At 41.8% G+C, this 24,177-nt stretch overlaps 1 protein-coding gene across 6 annotated transcripts; it reads left to right on the top strand.

Annotated features, from left to right (window-relative positions):
• Positions 1–40: 40 nt before the first annotated feature.
• On the top strand, positions 41–23,459 carry Cpsf7 (cleavage and polyadenylation specific factor 7). 6 transcript variants are annotated; one of them, XM_038320943.2, is made up of 10 exons: positions 41–110; positions 735–843; positions 6,137–6,355; positions 7,173–7,276; positions 7,649–7,821; positions 10,861–11,275; positions 12,311–12,429; positions 15,549–15,717; positions 16,353–16,520; positions 21,475–23,459. In XM_038320943.2, exons 2-9 carry the CDS (start codon positions 790–792, stop codon positions 16,513–16,515), a joined length of 1,416 nt encoding a protein of 471 aa, XP_038176871.1. In that variant the 5' UTR covers positions 41–110; positions 735–789; the 3' UTR covers positions 16,516–16,520; positions 21,475–23,459. The 6 variants fall into 6 exon arrangements, with proteins under 6 accessions (XP_038176871.1, XP_038176878.1, XP_038176886.1 ...); XM_038320950.2 differs by lacking the exon at positions 41–110 and adding an exon at positions 214–381; XM_038320958.2 differs by lacking the exon at positions 41–110 and having other exon boundaries at positions 596–843; positions 7,649–7,794.
• The last annotated feature ends 718 nt before the right edge of the window (positions 23,460–24,177 follow it).

Here is a 24,177-nt window from a genome sequence, read left to right on the forward strand (position 1 = left end):
AGTAGCGGTGCGTGTGACGCCGGCGGCGGGGGGGGCGGGACCTGGGGCGGAGAGCGGTTCGCGCGCTTCGGGCCTAGTCGGGACTCTCCGCGGCCGCCGCCATATTCCCGGTAACGGGGGCGCGCGGCCGGGGGCCGGCGGGGCCGGAAGGAGGGCCGGGGCTGGCGCCGCGGCGGGGAGGGGGTCGGTTGAGGTGGCGGCGGAAGGCGGCGGGTGGAGGGAAGCGCGGGCCTCTGAGGGAGGGGCTGAGATCCTGGAGCTGTGGGAGGGAGCCGGGTAGGCCTAGCCGAGGGCGAGGACCGGGCCCGGTTGGAGTGGAGGCGACGGTAGCTTCCGGGCCTGCGGGGGACTCCGGCTTCGGCCGCCCCCAAGGCCTAGCAGGTGCGCCGGGCTGAGCTTGCGGCCTTCGCCGCCACGGTTCGTCACAGCACGGCCCGGGCGCCCTCTTGAGAGTCGAGGCCTCGACTTGGCGGTGGCGCCACAGGCAGCTACGGGCGCCGAGTCGGCGCAACTCGGGCCGGGCCCGCGGGTGATGGGCAGCGAGCCCCGCGAGCCCGGGCGGCCTGGGAGAGCTGGGGGCGGCGCGAGGCTGGGGGCGGGGCGGAGCGGGTGGGGCCGGGCTCTGGCTGCAGGGATGCTGCCTCTCCGGGGGCAAGAGCTTGGCGACCACTGCCCTCCTCCCTGCCTGGGACCCTCGTGCCTTAAAATTTTTTACCCTTTTCTGAATACCGTAGTGGCATCTTTCTTACTTTGTCCGTTCTCCGGGCTCGAGAGCGTATTTCCGGAGCCATGTCAGAAGGAGTGGACTTGATTGATATATACGCTGATGAAGAGTTCAACCAGGTAAGAGGAATCAGCAGCAGCTTTGGGGTTTCCTTCATCAGTCTACTGGCAGTGATTTCTCTATCAGCTCAAAATAATTCTCTTTACTATCGAAGCGTTTCCCCCTAGCGGAGGCTTTGAAGACGACTGATCATTTCTTTATGTTAATTTGAACCTCCAAGCTTCAATTTTAAAAGGTTTGCTTTAAGAGCAAATAAAAAGCCAAATGTAGTAGAATGATGAATCAGCCTGTGGAATTTGTTTCCCCAAGTCATTCCAAAGTTAAATGACTACCATAATTAAAACTCAAAATTACATTTGTTGCAGTATTGTGTGGATAATTTTGATACTTGTTACTTTGCTGTTCTCTCAGCTTGGGGCTCCAGAATGTTAACCCCTCCCCCTGCTAGTCCCCTCCTAATGGTGCAGACAGTTCAAGAGATAACTTTGAGAGACATGGTATAAAATGTACTTTAAAGATGGGGTTCCCGCTTCACTTCTTTTTAAATAGCTGGACCGTGTCTTGAGAAGTCTGTGGGCAGTTGTGTCTTTGCGATTATTACAATACCAGAGAATTTATACAAATGTTTCTTGAAATAGTAATGTATGCAGTTGAGTTCTGTGATCTTGAAGGCAAAGCTCAACTGATACTTTCTATTAAAACTTTAATTATCTTTCCTGGGTTCTTCAGAACTGTTATCCTTAAGCAAACTGGTTCTGACTCATTGGTGTATTCCAGTGGATACACGGAGGGGACCTGGGAAGATTGGGCTAAAGAAGTAGAATGCCTGGCTTGGACCTTGACTTTGATAGGGGTAACAAAGAGGCTCTTGAGCTCCGTTATTTTATTATCCATGGGGGGGGGGATGTGGATGTGAGTCCAGGTGCTCAAAGAGCCCAGCAATGTGGGGTCCCCTTGGAGCTGGTGTTAAGGTGGTTGTGAGCCACCTGGTGTGGGTATTAGTAACCAAACTCAGCTTCTCTGGACAAACAGAAAGTGCTTTTAACTACTGAGCCCTCTCCAGTCTTGCCTTCCTGAGTTTTATGCATTTGTTTGAATCAGACTTTCACCATTTGAAATTTACGGCTTTGTCATTTATTAACAACTCTCTTAAGTTTTGTATTACTAAAAGATGGTGCCCCCAAATTCTGAATCTGTATTGTTGACTGCTACTGAAACTCATTCTCTCTGGGGAATAGAATCCTTGACCATGGGCCATGTTTGATTTTAAAAAAATTAATAATTGGTTAAACAGTATAGTATGACTTGGGGGGGGGGTTAAATAAGACAGTTCTTGTCCGGTGGTTATCACTTTGTCAAGGTAGACATTATTAACTTCAGTAATTTGTTCCTTAATTAGCTTTTTTTAAAAGGACTTATTGACCTAAAACCAAAATTAGTGTATGGACTAATTAGTGTGTGGACTCTTAGACAGTTGTACCAACAGGCAGTGCTTGATACTGGGAAAATTGAGACAAGTATAGATTTTGAATGTTTTTTGTTCTAGAAGTAGAGAAGGGTTACCTCATCCCCATAAGTTAATTTTTGGCAAAGCTGGTTTTAGTGTAAGCTGGAAGCTGCTAAATGGTTAAAAAGTCTGGGTGGAGTTGTTACAAGTTGGCTTGGATAGAAGGCAGTCAATATAAACTGAGTTGTTGAATGTCTTAGGACAGTTATTGATTTGCCCCAAGCTAGCCCTGCATACAGCTCCCTCAAGAGCACTTTGCTCCCAAAAGGAAATTAGCACATTTATTACATGGAACCCTGTATTTGCTTCTGATCTCTGGCAGCATGTACTGCAAAAACCTTTTGCAGAGATACTTTATTGATGTTGCATTGGGAGCCCTGGGATTCACGCTACTTTACTGGACAGGGGAAAACTAAAAAGGTGACTGAGAACTGCCTGCCACTCTTAAGTTTTCTGTTTGTTCCTTCTCATGCTGACATGGGCTTTATAAGTATGCTTGGTTCTACATCAGGAAGGATTTGAACTACTACTTCTGTTTCCTTAGCGCTGCCAGAGTTGTTGGGGGAGTGGGAATCCCTGTGCTGGAAAATTGGTGCCATTCCTAGTGGCTAAAAGTAAAAGTGATATTAGCTGGGTGTGGTGATACACATTCATAATCTGAGTGTTCCAAAGGCTGGGGCAGTATTGCTACAAATTGAGGCCAGCTTGGCTACAAAGTGAAACTGTTAGAATTCTCCCCTTCTCCCAACAACAACAAAAGTTGTAAAATAACAAAGTGACAGTAACAATGCAGAATAAGGGACAACAGTGATGGGGGAGAGGAATAAGATAAGAACTGTGGAGCTGTGAGTGTGAGGCCCAAAATCAATGTGGTCTTCTAATCGAAAATAACCATGAGTCAAAATGGTTGCACTGAGAAAAATGTACTTAAGTTAGTTACTTCATTGGGTCAGATACCAAGAAAGAGATAGAAAGTAGGAACATTGAGTATATTAGAGGGCAAACTCAAACTCCTAATAGGACATTTCATGAGATAGCTGTGGCTTTGTGTATGTGTGTCCTTGAACACAAAATTGTTGCTGAGATACTTATTCAGTGTTGATTGTATATTTCCAGTTTAAACTTCTTAGAATAAAAATTTTTAGCATTACCACCTATAAAATGTGGATGTATTTCTTTTATAGGATAGGTGGGTTTTTATTTTGTTTTTTTCAAGACAGGGTTTTCGTTAGCCCAGGCTGTCCTGGCTGGCCTCCAACTCAAGAGATCCACCTGGCTCTGCCTTCTGAATGCTAGGATTGAAGGCATGTGCCACCATGTCAGGCTACCATTAGCTTTTTTTAACTGTGGTTTCATGGCCCAGGTAGACCATTGAGACTTGGAACATTCAGATTCATTTGATTTTCTTTTGGAAGTGGTAATCTACAGAAACAAGGTCCTCTAGGATTGAGCCTGTTTTGTTCTTTTAGAGGTTTTGAAAAGAGTCCATTGATTGCCTTTAAGCTAATAGTATGAAAAGATTCCCTCTGATGTGTTTGCTCTACAAGTTGAAATCTTATTGACTCACTGACTTTTTTTAAATCTAGCCAGTTTTCAGTGATGACATTTGTCTTACAACTTTTAGGTACATCTCTGAATCCCAGATACTGCATAAAAGGAATCCTAGTTTTCTGGCATTGAATATATGAAATGTTGTTATTTCCTTATTGTTTTTACGTTTCATTTGAAAATGTCTTTTTCCTTTTTTTTTTTTTTTTTTTTTTTTTGTTTTGTTTTGTTTTGTTTTGTTTTGTTTTGTTTTTTGGTTTTTCGAGACAGAGTTTCCCTGTAGTTTCTAGAGCCTGTCCTGGAGCTAGCTCTTGTAGACCAGACTGGCCTCAAACTCCGAGATCCGCCTGCCTCTGCCTCCCGAGTGCTGGGATTAAAGGCGTGCGCCACCACGGCCCAGTGGCGCACGCCTTTTTCACTTTTAAAAAGCCTTGGTGGAAGGTATAAAGTCTGGTTGTTCTTTTTTGTTTGTTTGTTTTGTTTGTTTGTTTGTTTTGTTTTGTTTTTCGAGACAGGGTTTCTCTGTAGCTTTGGAGCCTGTCTAGTTGTTCTTAATATCTTTCAGGGATTGGTCACAGAATCTTTCTCTTTAACAAAATATTCAGGTGCTTAAATCTTAAATAGAAAAAACAAAAACGATTATGGGTATGATTGTATAGCCTGTGAACCTGGCTACTGAGGAGGTTGAGGCAAAAAGGGATCACAAGTTCAAGACCAGTCTTAATAACTTAGCCAGACCTTGTTGTCTCAAACTTTAAAGAAAAAATTAAGATAAGTTCAGTAGTAGAGATCTTGCCTAGCATGATCAGAACCACTTGGAGGAGGTATTTTTGCATAGAAAATCTTTATACATTCCTTCCCTATGCTCTAAAAAAATCTTCAGATGATGAGAATGATTATTTCACCTTTGCTAAGACAGGCCTTGTCTTGCTCAGCAAGAGTTCTACGTTGTGGTTTTAAATTTTTTTTTTCATTTTTATGCGTGTGGGTGTTTTATGCATATGCAAAAAATACGTATTTTTATGCGTATGCCTCTGTGTGTGTTTATACACCATGTACATGCATTGCCTTCAGAGGCCACGGTGATCCCCTGCATCTGGAGTTGTGAGCTGCCAGTAGATGCTGAGAATCAAACCCAGATCCTTTGGAAGAATGGCCAGTGTTCTTAACCACTGAGCTATCTCTTCTGCCCCTGTCTTAAAAAAGTTTTTAAAGGATGTTTTCAGCTGATATTTAGCTGGCTGAGTCTGTGGGTGGAAAACTAACAGATATGGAGAGTTAAGTGTAGTGGCTTCTGAGGATTAGAGCATTGAACAGGATAGAGTCATCATCAAGTCCTCTTAGGAGGAAGGGATTTGGGGGGGGGGGGATTTTGGTGACTTATTTATATTTTTACATTTGTATATGGCAAGTGTGTTGAGGTCAGAGGACAAAACTTTTCTTCCACCATGTGGGTCCTGATAATTGAACTCATCTACTGAGTCATCTCACTGACCTCCTCCCCCTTTTTTTTTTAAGTTGATCTGGTGCAGCCTGTGCTGGTCTCAAACTCTGTATGAAGCCCGCTGTGAACTGCTGAACTGCCCCTGCCTCCCAAATGCTGAGATTACAGGCACATGTCCTTTTTGTTCTTCGAGCTATAAGGGAAAATTACTATACCTGATATATGATAAGTACTGAGGACCTTCTGTTTACAAGGCAAGCACTCTATTACAACTGAGCTGTATCCCCAGTCCTCTACTCCGTTTCTTAGAAGATTATTAGGAAGCTGAGATTGTATTCTACGAGCTTGAAAGTTTCCCTGGATCAGTTGTATAAACCAAAGGGTAACTCAGTGTATTGTCTTGCATTTTGTTGCCTACTCACTTTAACATTCTTTTCCCCTTTATATTTCTAAATAAATGTACTCTTATAAATGCAATAATAGTATAGAATCTGTTACTGAAATACATTTTTATTAATATATCCTAGATGTGGTCTTTGAGTGTGACATCAGTTGATGACAGTAGCACATATATCTAATTGTTCATTAGTGGTTTGTTTGCTTATTCACCATTTGCCTTGTGATCCTCACAGGAGGTTAAGGTCAGAAACTTGCACACTACAAATAGTCTTAGAAACTCATAAGCAATGAAGAGTTTCACATCAGGAATTCTTTGATACCCTGTTTTCTAGAGTGGGACAGGGAGATCTTGTACATTGCTTTACAAAGCATTTATAGGTTCTAAGTCAACTTGAATGAAGCAGAAGGAAACTGAAAAGTTCGAAGACTCCATTGTCAGCCCCTCCTCTTTTAGGACTCAGAGTTCAACAATACAGATCAGATTGACCTGTATGATGATGTGTTGACGGCTACCTCACAGCCTTCAGATGACAGAAGCAGTAGCACTGAACCACCCCCTCCTGTTCGCCAGGAGCCATCTCCCAAACCAAACAACAAGACCCCTGCGATCCTGTATACATACAGTGGCCTGCGAAGTAGACGAGCAGCTGTCTATGTAGGCAGCTTCTCCTGGGTAAGCAAGGATAACCAGAAGTCTTATGGATGGGCTGGAGGGAGAGCACTGGGAGGTGATGGCATTTTCAGAAACCACTGTTGCACTGTTTTGTGCTCTGATGGGGTTGGATTTCTTTTTCCTGGGATCAGGTTGGATTGATCTCTGAAAGAGAACTATCCTGAGGACGTACTGGTGCCGAAGAAAGCATTGATTAAGTGGGTAGTTGCCTTTTCTGCCATCTTATTACTGCCCCTGACCCTGGGGCTTTATGTCTAGCAGGGTCATCTATGGGACGAGATTTCAGAGTGAACACCTTGAACTCTTGGTGGTCATTAGATGGTCCTGTGATAATGGTGGGTGATGGGGATTAAAGACCTTGATAGCTCTAGTGTACTTGGGATATGTGTTAACGATTCTGTAAAAGTTAACTGTGTGACATGTTTTTGGGCTGGTGGTGGGGATGCCAAATCAGGAAATCTATATACTAATGAGAAAGTTCCTGGCATGGTCAATTCTAGACTGTCACATCTATAATTAAAGTTGCTAACAATCTGTTTGATCTGATCTGATGATCAACCAGCCCATATGTCAGTCAAAATTAAAATAAATTTCAATCTTAATCCCCAAACATAGGGGTTGTGGGATTAGATGGGCTTAGAGTTCAGGACAAAAGCCTGCAATGATTGAAATATTGCTGGGCTTTGGGGTTTCCTGTGGGTGGTCATGGTTGTGGCTGGAGTCCTAGATTTGGGAACAGGACTTGGGACATCTGGGTGGGTGGGTATCAGGCATGTAGCTATTGACGTTTCTCCCTTTTCCATCTTGCCGGCCCCAGTGGACTACAGACCAGCAGCTGATCCAGGTTATTCGCTCTATAGGAGTCTATGATGTGGTGGAATTGAAATTTGCAGAGAACCGTGCAAATGGCCAGTCTAAAGGGTGAGGTCTGGGTTTGGGGAACCCCCTTTAGTTTGTGACTATTAAAGTAACAGATTTGTGATATATTTGAACTTGGATTCCAGCCCCTTTCCATTCCAGCCTAGTTTACTGCCTTGGTTTTTGACAAATTGCCATAGATTGAGGACCTAGGTAGGTTGAAGTTGAATATCCATCTGCTGAAGGGAAGAATGTTAATTTTAAATTCTAAAAAGTAAGAAAAAAAAACAGGAAGCATATAGGGTGGCCCCTTATTTTTGATTTTTGTGTGTGTGTTCATATTTAATTTAGCAAGGTGCCTTTTTCTTTGTCAAATAGAATTCTTTTTTCCTTTTCCAGTGTCTCAGTATTTTTCTTTTTACTTGATTTCCCCAGGTATGCTGAGGTGGTGGTAGCCTCTGAAAATTCTGTCCACAAATTGCTGGAACTCTTGCCAGGAAAAGTTCTTAATGGAGAAAAAGTGGATGTGAGGCCGGCCACCCGACAGAACTTATCACAGTTTGAGGCGCAGGCTCGGAAACGTGAGTGCGTCCGAGTCCCAAGAGGGGGTACGTGGAGACCATCTGTATGATGGGGGGAGGTGTGTTGCGTGGGCTCAGACTGATGTGGAGTATTTGGGGGAAGGGTCCTGTTAGGTATGGCTTGTTGGCATAAGTGGGTAGATCTGTGTAAACAGCACAATTCTGGGAATCAGGTTCAGGTTGTCAGTGGGTACTGCCTTTGACTCTTGTGACCTTTTTGACCTTTTGAACAAGTTAGTTCACTGCTCTGGGCCTCTTTCCCATTGGAACTGAAAAATGATTAAAGTTCCTGTCAACTGTCAGTTCTATTTCTCCCATAAATGAATAAAAGCATGAATGGGCTTGCTTTTTAGATAAGATGTGGTTCTTTTGAGTTTTCAAAAAGCAGACACATTGAGTGTAGTTAAGGTTTGCAAAGGTGGCTGTGATATTATCATGAGTGTATATGTGGAGTGCTCTGTAAAAATCAACCAAAAGAAGTGTTAGGTAATAAAAATTAAGCATTGTTTCTCCATTGTTGTCCTAGAGAAAGGAAACAGTTATTGACTACTTAGTTGGTTGGCAAAACTATATCACATTAGTTTTTTTAAAAAAATGCAGCCAGGCAGTGGTGGTACACACCTTTAATCCTAGCAGTTGGCAGGTAGAGACACTTGAATCTCTGAGTTTGAGGCCATCCTGCTCTACAGAGTAAGTTCCAGGATAGCCAGGGCTACACAGAAAGCACTGTCTCTGGTTGGGAGGGGGGATTATTTGGGGCTGGAGAGATGACTCACAGCAGTTAAGAGAATAGCTGCTCTTTGACAAGACCCAGTTTCAATTCCCAGCACCTACATTGAAGCCCACAACTGTCTCTAACTCTACTCCTCTTCTGTTCTTAGTGGGCCCTGCATATGTGTGGTACACAGACATAAATGCAGGCAAATTACCATATACATTAAAATTTTAAAAATAAAATTTTAGAAGTACAGCATTCTGTGTTAGTTTGCTCCCTTAAGTTCATATTACTCCCTTTAATCTGACTCTGTTCACCAAACCACCTTCTGATATTACCTTGGTTTACTAGTGAGGCTTTCCTTCTAGAAAGAGAATGCACTGACCAGCCTACAAGTATTCCAGTCGGCTTGGCAGTAAATGTTTGCCATTATCAACTAATAAATTACTACTTTGGTTTTGTAACAGTTTCTTATGAGTTTGGTTGGCATTATTCAATCTCCTGGGGTGTGATTACTCCCTGGTGAATTATTAAAATCAGACTTCTAAACCTGAAAACCAATCTTGACTTACCCTAATCTTACAGGGTGCAACTTACCCTGCAAGACCTTGCCTGAAATAGTCAACCTCCTTTTCTTCCACTACTAGGGAAAGGTGGTGGCAGCAACATTTTGTCACATACCTGCTGTCACTGCTTGTACCTAGCTCTAAAACAGTAGTTCTTGTATTAATTGGGTATGTCTTTCATGTGGAAATAGAGCCTCTATAATAGAAACAATCGCACTTGTCCTTTGTATTGACAGCTGGGTGGATGAGGCTTGTTGCCCTGGGTTAATGGCATACACTTAGCTCCCTTGACAACTGACATTTTCAAGTCCCTTCTGTTTCAGAGTTTTTGTATAATTTGACCTTCACATGGTTTCCCCAAAATGCATCTCTTTACAGCTGTATTAAGATTAGTATTTCTACCTCTTCTCTGTTTTATCCTTGTACATGTTACTTTGCTGGAAAGACTTCCTCTGCTTAAAAACGACTGCTTCTCTGAGGACTTGTAACCAAATATACAAGCCAGTATTGGAACAGTACCTAAGAGGTTAATGTTACAGAGTACTGCACTTGCTTTTAAATCTCTTCAGTTCATAATAATTTGAGAAAGCAACGGACTGTCATGTGTTTGAAACATGAAGAACAAACAGGGCCTGTGGCAGATGGGCAGTATATCATAGTGAAGAAGTCAAGGTGGTTGTCATTGTAATTGATCCCACCATAGGCTTGTCTCAGGGTTGGCCTTGACTATAAATTCTAGTTTAAAAAGCATTCTCCCCCTCCATATTTGCTAAGCTTCTTTCTGATGGAGGAGTGTCTATGTGTTAATTTCATTGGTTAATAAAGAAACTGCCTCAGCCCTTTAATAGGACAGAAAATTAGGTAGGCGGAGTAAACAGAATGCTGGGTAGAAGGCAGTAAGGCAGACTCTTCAGGCAGTCACCATAGGCAGTCGCCATGCCTCTCCTCTCTGAGATGGACGCAGGTTAAGATCTCTCCTGGTAAGCGACCACCTCGTGGTGCTACACGGATTACTAAATATGGGTTAATTAGCCAATAAGAGGCTGAAACTAATGGGCCAGGCAGTGTTTAAAAGAATACAGTTTCTGTGTAATTATTTTGGGTGTAAAGCTAGCCGGGTGGTGGGACGCAGCCCCGCCATTTATTCTACATCTTTCTCCCTGCAAGATTCTTAAGGCTATACTATCATATTCTGTTGGGGTCTACTTTCAGAAGGCTGAGCTAGCTCTCTCAGTGAAAATTATGTAGATAGAGAATGGCTCTGTCTCCTGCTTTTCCCATGTTTTTTCAGTTCTCTGACCAGAGTTCTTTGGCAAAGAGAATGTTTCTAGAGTATAGCATAATAAAGAAGGTCAACTTATAATAGCCTTAAGAATCTCTGAACTCTGGGGGATGTAGGATTTCAAGGCAGATAGAATCCAGCAGAACATCACTGAGAATGCTTCAACATCATTTTCTCATGGGTTGTTTGGAATGTGTGTATTTGAAAATAAGAAACAAGTTTAAAGGTTGAATGTGTTCTAAAAACTTTGAGGATCCTAGATGAGAACATCCTTTGACATGCAGGACTTAAGGAATCATGTTACTTTTTGGGGTTGTCTTAACGAAAATTCTTCTAATCTTTCCACTGAGGCCAATGGAAAGGCACCAAATGATTTGTTTCTTCTCTTAGCTGCTTCATCTTCTTCAATGTGGTGCCTGATGACTTGTTGAGGGATGAGCTGGTCCTATTGTTATGTCCAAAGCCTGCCTAGGCAGTAACATCAGCTCTGCTTTGCTTTGCAGGAATACCTCCACGGGCCCACTCCAGAGATTCTAGTGATTCCGCTGATGGACGGGCAACTCCCTCTGAGAACCTTGTACCCTCATCTGCTCGTGTGGATAAGCCCCCCAGCGTGTTGCCCTACTTTAACCGTCCTCCTTCAGCCCTTCCCCTGATGGGTCTGCCCCCACCCCCAATTCCACCCCCACCACCTCTCTCCTCAAGCTTTGGTGTCCCTCCTCCTCCTCCTGGTATCCACTACCAGCATCTCATGCCTCCCCCTCCTCGATTACCTCCTCATCTGGCTGTACCTCCCCCTGGGGCCATTCCACCAGCCCTTCACCTCAATCCAGCCTTCTTCCCCCCACCAAATGCTACAGTGGGGCCTCCACCAGATACTTACATGAAGGCCTCTACACCCTATAACCACCATGGCAGGTAAAAACTGTATTTCCCTGCAGATTTGAGCCAGGATAGTAGACTGTTTTTTTATTTGTTTGTTTGGTTTTGACAGGGTCTCACTATGTAAACCAGATTGGCCTCTAACTCAAATTAGTAGATGGTATTTTGCTGGGCAGTGGTGGCACACACACCCCAGAGACAAAGGCAGGCCAACCTGGTCTACAGAGTGACTTCCAGGACAACCAGGGTTATTGTCTTTCGAAACCCTATCTCGAAAAAAACAACTGAAAAGAATAGGAAAAAAGATAGACAGTGTTTTAGACATTATTTTAAATGAAGGAGTATTGAGTGCTGATTCTTTTCCTCTTTAATCTCGTTGTGATGTTGAGTCATGGAACATAGATTAGTATCTGTCAAAGGTTTGTTTTGCATGCCTGTATGTGCAAGTGCATGTGTGTGCAGCTGCATGTGTCCTGTGTATACTTGAATGTGGAAGCCAAAGGACAACTTTTGGTGTCATCCTCAATTTTGTTGTTCTCCTTGCTTGAGAAAGGCTTCACTGGTCTAACCTCACCAAGTAGATTAAATTGGCTAGTCAGTGAGCCCCAGGGATCTACCTGTCTTCACTTTCCCAGCACCGGGAATTATAAGCATGCTCCACCATTCCCGGTATTTTTACGTGGGTTCTGGGCATTTGAACTCAGGTTCTCATGGCTTGCCTAGCAGGCACTTTATTGGTTAATTTAGTTCCCCTGCTCCATCAGTGTTTTTTATTCAGCGTTTTCTGTTTTCATCTTAACTACCCAGCCCAAATCATATTTTTCATAACTCCTTTAACCAGCTTGATTAAACTTGGTGCCATAAATGGCTGCTGCAGATGCTACAGTGATTTGTACTGTTGAGTCAAGCCAAAATTATCAATTCATATGATATAAATCCTGTCTTTGAAGAAAAATGAACACATAAAATATTTGAGAAATAGCCTAGAGAAGAATTGAATAACAGTACTATAGAATATGCTGAAAGTAATAAAGGATGTGGGCAATCTGTCATGGTATTACCTCTCTGCAGCCGAGATTCAGGCCCTCCACCCTCTACAGTGAGTGAAGCTGAATTTGAAGAAATAATGAAGCGAAACAGAGCAATTTCCAGCAGTGCCATTTCCAAAGCAGTGTCTGGAGCCAGTGCAGGTAATTAACTTTTACTTTGCTACCTTTAGCTCAAATTTTCCCCTTTGTCATTTCCTTTTGGAAAACTTCGAAAAGTTGAAGCTGGAACACTGTTAGATATCAGAAGATATGCCCAAAAGAAGTGTATGACTTGGTTTCTTGGCTTTGAGGAAGCTCCAGTCATATGTCTAGACCTGCTCTGTAGAAAACTACTCAGTGCCTACACTATGAATAATAGACACTATTTCCTTTTTTTATTTGTTGTAGAATGTAATTGTTATCTGTGGGAGATATTTATCTCAGAAGTAAGCTTTAGACCTGTGTCTGTCTATGTAGTAACTCCAATACAAAGTAGAATTAAAAGCCCTAGGGTTTTAGAAGTAATTCCTCAACTAGATGGTACTATGATAATGGATCTGTTACACTAAGAAGTCTGGGCAGAGCGAGTGGCCTGTAGGTAGCCTGTTTCTAGAAAGGCAAGTTTTTTTATCATCCTAAGGCTTATCATACACCCTTTCAGCTTACTTGTCTTATTCTCAGTATTACCTGAAGAATCAGTAACTATGATTCTGAAAGCTCTGGACATAAAAGAAGAGGATATAGTTTATAGTTTATAGCTCAGTGGGCAGAGTAATGGCCTGGCATACTAAAATAGAGAGGTCCAAGTCATGCTCACTTTCTTCCTGGGGGTTTCCCACGTGGTTCTAAAATGTATGCAGACTGCCGATACCCAACAGTAATTTCTGATCTTTGGTTTCAATTTGATTCTACAGCATAGTTTAAAAACAGTAAGTTAAAAAAATTAATAAAATAAAAAAAACACTAAGTATGTGTTCTTGTCAGTTCTTCCCTCACTAAAAAAACATACCTTGACTTTTAAGTTAAAACATAATACGTGATCTTTATTATACAATAATACAGAGGAGTTTAGAGGAAGTAATCTCTGTTCCTTTTTCAGAACCAGTCCCTTCACACTGAGATGACTGATGAATAAATCCTTATCTCCCTCCTTTTTTCTTATTACAGTCATAGGGACTATAATGTGTATTCACTGTGCCTCTAAAACAGACAGAGCTTCCCTGCCTATTTGGAGCTGATGTGCCAGTGTTCCTGGTCCTTCATGTTGCTTCACTTCCTTCATAGTTTCTGTCCATTCTGTTCTTGCTACTTTTCATAAAGCCACCCACTTCTCATTTTCAGCAGACCAGTATGTAGATCTGTTCTTCCTTTTATTTTCTTTACTTGGAGCTTCTTACCTTCCTTGAAAAGGCGATATGCAATTACTCCTGTAGCCATATCCTTGAGTCAGGTGGTGTTCACATTTGGGAAATGAAAGGTCTAGTTATTGAGGGCAGTGTGATGATTTAAATGTATGGGTGTGAATATGTAAGAGAAAGAAAATGATATTTTAGGAAGTTCATACACCACTGTTGTGTGATAGAAAATTGTGTGTGTATAAAAAATATGTTTATATATATATATTGTGATATATAAAATGAGTCTTTAAATACACTCTGTGGTGTTTAAAAATGATGAAACTACCTAATAGCATGTTTCTCAGCATGTTACCGTGTAATTGAAAGCTGTATAATATATATACATGTAATAGGGTTTGTATATTATATATACATGTAACAGAGGTGTGTGAGTTAAAAAAATACATGATTATAAATTTAGAATAATGTGTACATTCACCCAGGTTTCTGTGACTTCAAGGCTAACCTGGTCTATATAGTGAGTTACCAGAACAGCTAGAGTTATATAGTGAGACCCTGTTTTGCAAATAAAAAAAAGAAATAAGTAACATGTAGGCTTAATATAATACTTTAAAAAATAACTGGGCCGGGCGGTGGTGGCGCACGCCTTTAATCCCAGCAGAGGCAGAGGCAGGCGGATCTCTGTGAGTTCGAGGCCAGCCTGGACTACAAGAGCTAGTTCCAGGCCAGGCTCTAAAAAAGCTGCAGAGAAACCCTGTCTCGAAAAACCAAAAAATAAATAAATAAATAAATAAATAAATAAATATAAATAAATATAAATAAAAATAAAATAACTGAATAAATGAAAATCCTCTATGAGGACCACCAAGACCACCTTCTGTGAACGGTGGGTATTCCTTCAGTTTTTTGGGGGGAGTGCACATATTATAAACATGTATGATTTTGATTTTCTAAAAATGAATTACAAGGCTGGTTATGTAGCTTGGTGATAGAATAGTCTCCTAGTATGCTCAAAGCTCTGGGTTCAACCCCTAGTAGCCCACACAACAAAAAAAAGATTTTTGGTTTTTTTTTTTTTTTTTGGTTTTTTTATCTTTTCACTTCCTTTATTTTGGACACCTATGTTATTAGTATATCTTTTTTTAATATTAATAAGTGCTAGAAATAGAGTTTAATTTATGGACTTTTTGTTGACAGAGTCCAGGGAGTTATTAGTATATCTTAACATCTTAATATTAAGTGTGTGTTTGGCACTATGCTAAACATTTCACATAGATTACTTTATTTGCCTACAAACTAACCTCATGAGTTTAATAACTAGTAATCTGCAGAGCCATTGTTCCTTAATTTATGTAGCCTGGCCAGGTCCTAGCAAAGATAAACAATATTATTAAAACATGGCTAAGACACAGCTCTGTGAACAGAAAAAATTTAGAATTGTTGGCTCAAATGTTGGTTCAGTTTATTTTTACGTTTTAGACTTACGTGTGTATTTTGCATGTGTATATGTACCACATACATCCTTGGGACCCGGGGGCCTATTGGATTCCCTAAAATTGGGAGTTAATGGGTGGTTGTGAGCTGTTGTGTATGTGCTAGAAATCAAACCTGGATCTACAAGACCAGCAAGTGATTTGAACAGCTAAGCCATTTCTCTAGCCCTTGGACAGTTTATTTTAATCAGTGTTGTCAAGTAGCCCTTAGACAAGGATACATTGATAATAAGGCCATTAGCCTTTGTCAGATTTCAAACCGTACTATAACTGTCATTCATTTTTATACCTGCTATGTCTGCCTTGTTCGTTTTACCATGACTCTTTAAAGCAGCCAGTCACTCACAACTTATGTCCTCCTGCATCCTCCTTTTGGTCCAATTTGGTTACTGCCTTTTCTCATCTTTGGCCTTTCCCTTCATCCTCTCAGGGGATTACAGTGATGCCATTGAGACACTACTCACAGCCATTGCAGTTATCAAACAGTCCCGCGTCGCCAATGATGAGCGTTGCCGTGTCCTCATCTCCTCTCTTAAAGACTGTCTTCATGGCATAGAGGCCAAGTCGTACAGTGTGGGTGCCAGTGGAAGCTCTTCCAGGTGAGTTGGTTGCTTTGGGGGCTGATTGGCCTTGAGCAATGCTCTCCTGCAGGTTGGTTGGGAAATGAAAGAAACCAGGATCTGTGTTCAGTAGAAGCAGTGGCCTTATTTAGGGGGAAAAAAAAAAAAAAAGACTGATAACACAGGCTTCCATGTTGAGGAAGTAGCTCAATGATAAGACTTGCCTAGCATTCATGAGTCCCTAGGTTCAATTCTTCAGCACCATGTGGTCAAGGAAAGGGAGTAATTGGACTAGGTGAACACGTGGGAATTTTGAATCTTAGGTTTGGATTTCAGTTCTGTTGCTGACTACCTGTTTGACCATCTTGAATATGGAAGTTAGTAGTGTTCTAAGAACTTAAGGGGGAAAGTCCTATTACTTAACCTGTTATAAAGATGAAATCATAATACTTGCAAAACTGTAAATACCCTGTCCAATACATTAGTAAAATCTTGACAAGTCTATCATCTATTTTTCTGTAAAGATTAGACTTCAAAGAACTAAGATCCTCAGACAGTACTTCCATGATAGAGAACTAAGAATATTTTAAACAAACACCGGAAGATACAAAATCCCATGTGCAAAGGCTGTGTGGTAGGCCCTCTGAGTTGAGGCTGAAGGATCTTTCTGATAGGAAAAGGCATCGGTCCAGGGAGAGGTCACCCAGTCGGTCCCGGGAGAGCAGCAGGCGGCACCGAGACTTGCTTCATAATGAAGACCGGCATGATGATTATTTCCAAGAGAGGAACCGGGAGCATGAGAGACACCGGGATAGAGAACGGGACCGGCACCACTGAGAAAGGTGGGAAGAAGCCCTGTTCCTGACCAGTGGTTTAAGTATAAACTGGGCGTGGTGGCTCACGCCTGTAATCCCAGCACTTGTGAGGTCAAGGCAGGAGGATTGCCTTGAGTTGAAGGGCAGCCTGGACTACAAAGTGAGACCCTTTCTCAAAACAAAAGGAAGATTTGTAATAGAGATGTTCCTTCCTCCTCTGAGTTCTTAATAAATGAAAACCACTGTTATTACCATTATTACATTTTAATCCCAATTTTCAAGTACAAGGGAAAATTGGCCAAGGCAGAAGAGGTTGTTACCTTACTTTTCATAAAACAATATTAATGACCTCAAGAATTGATATCCATTAAAAAGATTTTGAAAATTGGAATTTTAGAGTAGAAAAACCATTATGAAAAATCTTCAAAAGCTTTAGAGACCTTATGAATAATTAAATAGAAGGATAATTTTGTTTTTAGTAAGTTTTGTAAAAGCAGGAATGTTGGGGAATTGGTGTGGGTAATTGAAGTTAGGTTGGATTGTCTGGCTCGGGGACTGTGTCACCAGGACTTAGGCTCCCTGTCTCTCAGCTCTACTTTTCTATATTTTCATTCATAGAAAGATTTCTTTCTTGGAGAATGAGCCTATGGCTCTTGAGTTTTATCCCACCATTTTGTAATCCAAACTGAAAGAAAGCTGCTAACAAGGATTGTTTGTGGTGTAAGAAAGAATGGGTGTTGGTTCTGTCTGTGGAGATGTATAAAATAGAGCAGAATATGGCTAGATGGATCTGTCTGGGCTGCTGTCTGCCTGATTGTTTGGAAGTAATGTAGTTGATCAGGCTTTGTAGATCTATGGATGACTGGATAAAAAAAGATTGGGAACCCTTTCCCCTTGTGCATCCTCATAGGTCACAGTAAACTCAAACCTTTTGAAAGTTCTGCAGCATTCTGCCTAGGTACAACCTACTAGCAGAAAATAAAACATTCCCTTATGTTTGCCCTTTCTTGGTGGCCATTATCTGCCCTTTTTTTGGTTTTGTGAAATGGTCTCTTTTATGTGGTCTTGACTGTCCTGGGCTCATTATGTAGATCACACTTCGAACTCACAAAGCTCTTCCTGTCTCTTGACTCTTTGAGAGCTGGGATCAAAAACCACCTGGCACTTTACTTAAACAGTTTTATAGGCTGAGAGTGTTTTTGTCATCTTTGACAGAAAGTAAATGGAATGATAACAATTACTAATATTTTCAGTCTACACCTTTCTCCTTTTTTCTTTTTCTTTTTTTTAGCTTTATGTTTCCCTTTATCTTGTCTTTTTAATATTTTTTTCTACATAGTATATTCTGGTCATGGTTTTCCCTCCTTCATCTCCTCCCAGATCCTCCTAAGCCATCAAATTCCATGCCTTCTTTCTTTATTTAGAAAACAAACAGGCAAAACAAACTTTCTGTGTTCTTTGCTTATCTCATGAAATTCTAAAATGTAGGATAACCAGCATAAAAGCCAGCAGTTTAGCTCTGAATATGTTCTGTTTGTTTTTCTACATTTTTGCAACGGATTAAGTTTTGAAAGGTGTTCACATAACATACATAGCCTGTGGAAATGCAGGCTAATGAAGATGTAGCCCATAAGTGGCTTTGGCCTTCTTTTTTGTTGGGGATGGACAAGGTGGGCATGGATGTCTTGGTCTATTACCCCTTCCCTTCAGTAAGTAGCAGCATCACCTTTTGAGCTAGTGCAACCAAAGAATTACTTGAAATCCAAAACGGCCAGCACTGGGTGATCAAACTTGTAATGCCTAGTACTCAGGAGACCTAGACAGAAGAACCACAAGTTTAAGGGTAGCCAGGGTTAAGCAGGACCTTGTTTTTGTTTTTGTTTTGTTTTGTTTTGTTTGTTTGTTTTTTAAAAGGAGACAACACCTGCCCCCCCCCCCCCTTATGTAGTGTGTATTCTTTGGAATTGGAGGGAATAGGAGTGACCTAGGAGTGGTACACACCTTTAATCCCAGCCCTCAGGAGGCGGAGGCAGGCAGGTCTGTTGACTTGAATGCCAGCCTGGAGCCGGGCTGTGGTGGCGCACGCCTTTAATCCCAGCACTCGGGAGGCAGAGGCAGGCGGGTCTCTGAGTTCGAGGCCAGCCTGGTCTTCAGAGCTAGTTTCAGAACAGCAAGGACTACACAGGGAAACCCTGTCTTTAAAAGCAAAAGAAAAGTGACCAGGAAGGGAGCTGTACAAAGCAGCAGTTGTAGTCTCAAGCCATATTTAGTGTACATAATAGAATATCTGACTGTGTATCACCATTCTTGCTGGCTTTGCTCCTTTGACAACCTTTTGACAATGAAATTGCCAGCAAGAAATTGGGAGTTACAGAAAAACATTTATTTTACTGGTACAGGCCTGTGATGAAATGAGGAAAGCTCACTCTTGGGTAAGTTTTTCACATCACTTCTTTTCCTTTCCTCTAACATATATGTACAAGTCAGACACTTTAAAGAGGTTAAAAAAATCATCTTTAATTTTCTTGGTAGTCTGAATTCTATTTTCATTTACTAAATTGTAGTTTAAGTTTCAGGTTTCATGTTGGGAAAATGCTGTACAGGTCTCTCTGTAAAGACCTTACTCCTCCAAGCCATTTGAACAGCATTTATAGCATCTTTTCTTTAAAAGATATTCTGTGCTGTGAACATGTGTTCCCTGATCAGGAAAGGTATGTTTTGTGCAGAGGCATCAATGGAAGAGCAACATCCTCTTCTGCTCCTCAGGAGAGGACCGCAGCTCAGTTGGCTGAAGTGATGGCTCTCTTACTTCCATCTGCATTTAGGCACTACTGCCAGTACCAGTTATCCTCTGCATCTCATTCTGTAAGGACACTTCACAAATGCCTTTCTTCAGGGCATGTATGTGTATGCTTTGGAGTTTGAGGGTGTTCTAAGTAGTCTTTATCTTCAACTCTCTAATAGTCCCATAATTTCAGGGTGTTTCTTACTTGAAATAGAATCATTCTCATTTCATACCCTTCTGATCATTGAATACTGGGCTTTCTGTTCAGGTGTGAACAGAAATTGGCTTAAAGATTCAGCCAATTGTGATAGTACATGTCTGTAGTCAGCACTTGGAAGACTAAGGTAGGAGGATCATGATTTCAAAGCAAGTCTAAGCTACACAGCAGGGCCCTGTCTTGAGAAAACAACATTCAGAAGCCTGAATGTTAAGAAACAAAGAAGGCACAGAAGCCTGAATGTTAGGAAACAAGGCACTAAGAGCTTTAGTTTTTCTTTATAGAAAAAGAGACAAATACTTGCATATATGTTTAAAGATGCCACCAAGATGAAGATCATACAGATTCTGAATAGCAGGCTAAGGTAGTACCAACCCAGGGTTAGGAGGATGAGGCAGTATGCAGATGTCTTTGGTGTGTATATGTCTTCTTGGGTGACTCTTACAAGATTTGTGAGACTTCTTTACAAAGGTACTTATATCAAGAGTAAGCATTTGCATATTGCTGCAGTTCCAGGTTCAGTTTAGTAAACATACTAGGCCTGAATTTAATTCTTCGCTTTCCTTCTGACTGTTGGTCCTGATTATATTATCTAGTGACCAACTACCATCTGCATATTTCAGGTTTGCTAGGGACCTTAACATTAAAAATGTGGCAGGTAGTCTAGCAGCCCCTAACTTTTGGGTGTAAAGGTTTTTGGTTTGGAGTTTTTTTTTTTTTTTTTTTTTTTTTTTTTTTTTTTTTTTTTTAAGATTTATTATATAGGGGCTGGTGAGATGGCTCAGTGGTTAAGAGCACTGACTGCTCCTCTAGAGGACCAGGGTTCAATCCCCAGCACCCACATGGCAGCTTGCAGCTGTCTGTAGCTCCAATTCAAGAGAATCTGACAGCATTATACCAATGCACATTAAATAAACTTTTAAAAAAAAAAAAAAGAAAAAAAGATTTATTATATATACAATATTCTGCCTGCATGTATCCCTGTGGGCCAGAAGAGGGCACCAGATTTTATTACAGATGGTTGTGAGTCACCATGTGGCTGCTGGGAATTGAACTCAGGACCTTTGGAAGAGCAGCCAGTGTTCTTATCCTCTGAGCCATCTCTCCAGCCCCGGGTGTAAAGGTTCTTAACAAGCTGTCAGATGTTTTTGATGATGACTACTACTCTTTTCTTTTTCTGTGCTCTGCTTGGCCAAGTCATTCCTGGTTGGTGTTCCTATACCTTTGGGTCCTCATCCACAACTTCTATCTGGGAAGAGTCTTAAAATCATTTGTATTTTGTTCAGTATAGCCTGGAAAGGCTCTGGTGCTATCTATGTATCTGTGTGCACATGCATAGCATACTGTTTGGAATCTGTATTTTGGTTTGGTTTGTAGGTTTTTGGTTGGGTTGGGGGGGGGGGGTGTTTGCTTTTTGGTTTTGAAGTCTGTTCTAACCAGGACTGCTTTAAAAGAAAACAGATATTGAGGAGTTTGCTTTGGGAGTGTCCTGCTGGAACCTCTGGAGTGTTTGGGGATCGGTGGGCTTGGTTGTATACACACTTGTTTTTTTACTATTATTTCTCCCGTTCCTTTTCTTTCTCTTTGTTCTTTTTTCTCCCTTAAGGTAAGCTATGACTTGCTCGGAGTAGATTTTCTGAAACAGTCTTTCCTTACAGCAGCAACTTCTCTTGAAATGTTAGTTCCTATCTTTTCCTGCTAATATATTCTCAGACTGCTTTCAGAGACCTCATTCCATTGTCTGTTTCCCTCTTAACCTTAAAGATGTCACCATTTTGGTTATTCTTAATCTCTACGCATTGTGTTCTCTCCACCTATTTCCTCACATTACTCGATGCCAGACAGTCCACTTAGCTTGCATTCTTTGCCTACATTCTGACTTAGGTTGTGATTTTAGGAAAAGCCAGTGTATCTCATATAACCCCTTACTAATGAGAGTGGCCTCTAACTGGTGTTTTCTTCTGATACTTTCATTGCAGGAGTCTGGGTGGAAGCAAATTGTTTTTAATGGACTTGCATCTCCTCACCTTGATCAGGACTAAAGGATGGAGGCCGCTCCACCCCTTTCCCCTCTTCCAAACCCCTAACTTCCTCCAGGCAATACCCTCTGCCCTACAGGATTGAAGATGGCTTGGCAGCCCTCCCAATTCCACACCTCCTGTTTGCCAGAAGGGGAAGAACCTAAAGACTTTATGGGGTAGGAAATGGGGGCAGACAGGAAGACAGCAATGTGTCCAGCCCCTAGTCTCCATAGAGAATGGTGCTTTGTCCAAGGAAACCTGAGTTTCTGATTCCCCAGGAGCAGTCAATGGTGAGGTTACTGAGAAAACTTCCTTCCCAGAGAAAACGGATCCTCTTTGTGGGATCTTCGGAGAGTGACTGGGTGTGCCAAAAATACCTAAGGGTTCTGCCCTCGGTACTAGATTTGGTGGGGGCAAGAGGGTCCAAACCCTGCTAACATACCACTTCTTTGTTCAACCCCTTTACCTTTGTAGCCCTTTGAGGAGGGACCATGAGAACAGAAACTACCTTGTGACAAGCTGCTGTTCTGGGTTTTCTCTTCTCACGTATTGATGGTTTATTTCCCTGGCCTTCTAGAGGGCTAAATCCTTTTGACTCCTTGCTATCTGATTCCTCAATGGACTTGCCCCTCGAAAGCAAAACCCAGGAGGTTGCTTTCTCCTGGAAGCCTAGCCAACCACCATTTACTGCTTCGGGCTCGGTTGTCTGTTGCAATAACCAGCTCTTAGGTGTTCCCTTTCCTTGGGGCTTTCCGTTTAACATGGAATCCTTCCCCCAAGAAGGCTTCTTCCTTGTTTTAGAGGAAGGTAACTGCCTTTGGGACATAGGGATGTCATGGGACCTCAGTAATGAGGACCCCTAGTTAAGTACCAGGAGTGTGGGGAAGAAAGCAATTTGAGCAGGATGTGGCCTACTTGCATGGGCTCTTCTTTTTCAGGTTTGATGTAAGCATGGGCTTGCATCCCCACGGTACATTCTTTGACTTATTGTGGGATTACTCAGCACTAATAGGCAGGTAAAGTCACAGATGTGGTGTTTTGTTGTTTTTTGGGGTTTTTTTTGTTTTGTTTTGTTTTTTTATTTTTATTCTTTGGCTATAACACGCCCCCTCACTTGGCCTGGAGGTGCTTCCTGCCTTTGACAAAGAACAGAGAAGAAATGAAGCCTGACTTAAGTGAACTCAGCTCAGAGTTGTAAGGACCAGCACACTGGTGACTATTTTCTGCACAGGCAGATGGAATTGCTTTTCTCAGCGTCGAAATTGTGATAGGTTGCTCCTGCAGGAGGTAGCCACAGTCCTGGAGTACCATAGGTGATGTTCCTTCTGCATGCATCTGCAGGGTCTATGACATCTAATGTGAAAAGAGATGTGGCATGTGAGATCAGGCTTTGTGTATGAGGCATGGGGTCATTGGAGACCCGATAGACTCAGAGGAGAGAAACTGAATTGGATCTTTCCTCTCTTTCCAGCACACTTCAGTCACTGAGGGAGTATCCCCTAGGGTTTGAAAGGCTCATTCACTTGGGACGGGCTACAAGTTGTAGCTTATCTTCCTGCCTCCCAGGCCAATCCCTATTCCACTTCAGAACATGGCTGGCACCCTGCCCAATTGGCCAAGTGTTAAGTGATGTGATGTACTTATTCTTAAAAGCAGCGTGGGTGTCTTTAAAATGTAGAGAAAACCAAGTAAACTGACAGTTAAGGAAAAACAATATATAGAATATCAGAAAAGCTGTTTACCTGGAGAATTATTTTCTCCCCATTTTTTTTGTTTTTACTCAATGACAGAATTTTTAGTTTTATTCCTCATAGCAAAAGGAGAAAAAAAAAATCCCAGCCCTCAAAAGGTCAAGGCCCCGTCCCCCTGTTGTCGGTGATTTGTTTGTCTTTCTGATAGGTTGAAAATTGTGTAATAAACTTGATGACGATGTCAATCTTTTATACTGCATTGTATTTTTTTCCTTTTGTAACAAAATATTTTTAAATAATAAATGGGGTGTGAGCTGTTTACGGATTCTGCATTGAATAGATTTGTTGAGGTGTCTGGGCATGGGTGTGGACTGATAACGATACTGTGTGATGTAGGGAAATTCAGGTTCTTAACTGTAACTTGGTGATAGGCAGTCATTTCTCCACAGCTTTAGCTGACATGGTGAGTCTCCCAGGAGTACAATTTGAACCTTTACTTGTGCCCCTCACGGTTTGTCCTTTCCCTGAGTTAAAGAGACTTCCAAGTCATCCTGACCACTCTTGAGCTTTACTTGCAGATTGTGTTTTGTATCCTGTGGAATTCTAGTGGTATCCAGTTGGGCATGAACACCTGAATGCTAGTACTTAGGTCCTCCATCTGCTTAACCATAGGCAAGCAATGTGACCTCAGTCTCTCATCAAAAATGAGAATTGCTAGCCGGGCAGTGGTGGCGCACGCCTTTAATCCCAGCACTCGGGAGGCAGAGGCAGGCGGATCTCTGTGAGTTCGAGGCCAGCCTGGTCTACAAGAGCTAGTTCCAGGCCAGGCTCTAAAAAAGCTGCAGAGAAACCCTGTCTCGAAAAACCAAAAAAAAAAAAAAAAAAAAAATGAGAATTGCTGTTCTGCCTTTGTATTAAGGATATGTTAGGAATCACATGATGTGTTTTGTGAACAGAATTGACATCTAAA

Source organism: Arvicola amphibius, chromosome 1 (genome assembly GCF_903992535.2).
Source record: "Arvicola amphibius chromosome 1, mArvAmp1.2, whole genome shotgun sequence".
Classification (NCBI taxonomy): domain Eukaryota; kingdom Metazoa; phylum Chordata; class Mammalia; order Rodentia; family Cricetidae; genus Arvicola; species Arvicola amphibius.

Coding starts and splice junctions, on each gene's coding strand:
- Cpsf7 (XM_038320943.2), top strand. CDS start 790: ATGTCAGAAGGAGTGGACTTGATTGATATATACGCTGATGAAGAGTTC. Junction 7,277..7,648: donor GCAAATGGCCAGTCTAAAGG/GTGAGGTCTGGG, acceptor TGATTTCCCCAG/GTATGCTGAGGTGGTGGTAG. Junction 15,718..16,352: donor GCCAGTGGAAGCTCTTCCAG/GTGAGTTGGTTG, acceptor TCTTTCTGATAG/GAAAAGGCATCGGTCCAGGG.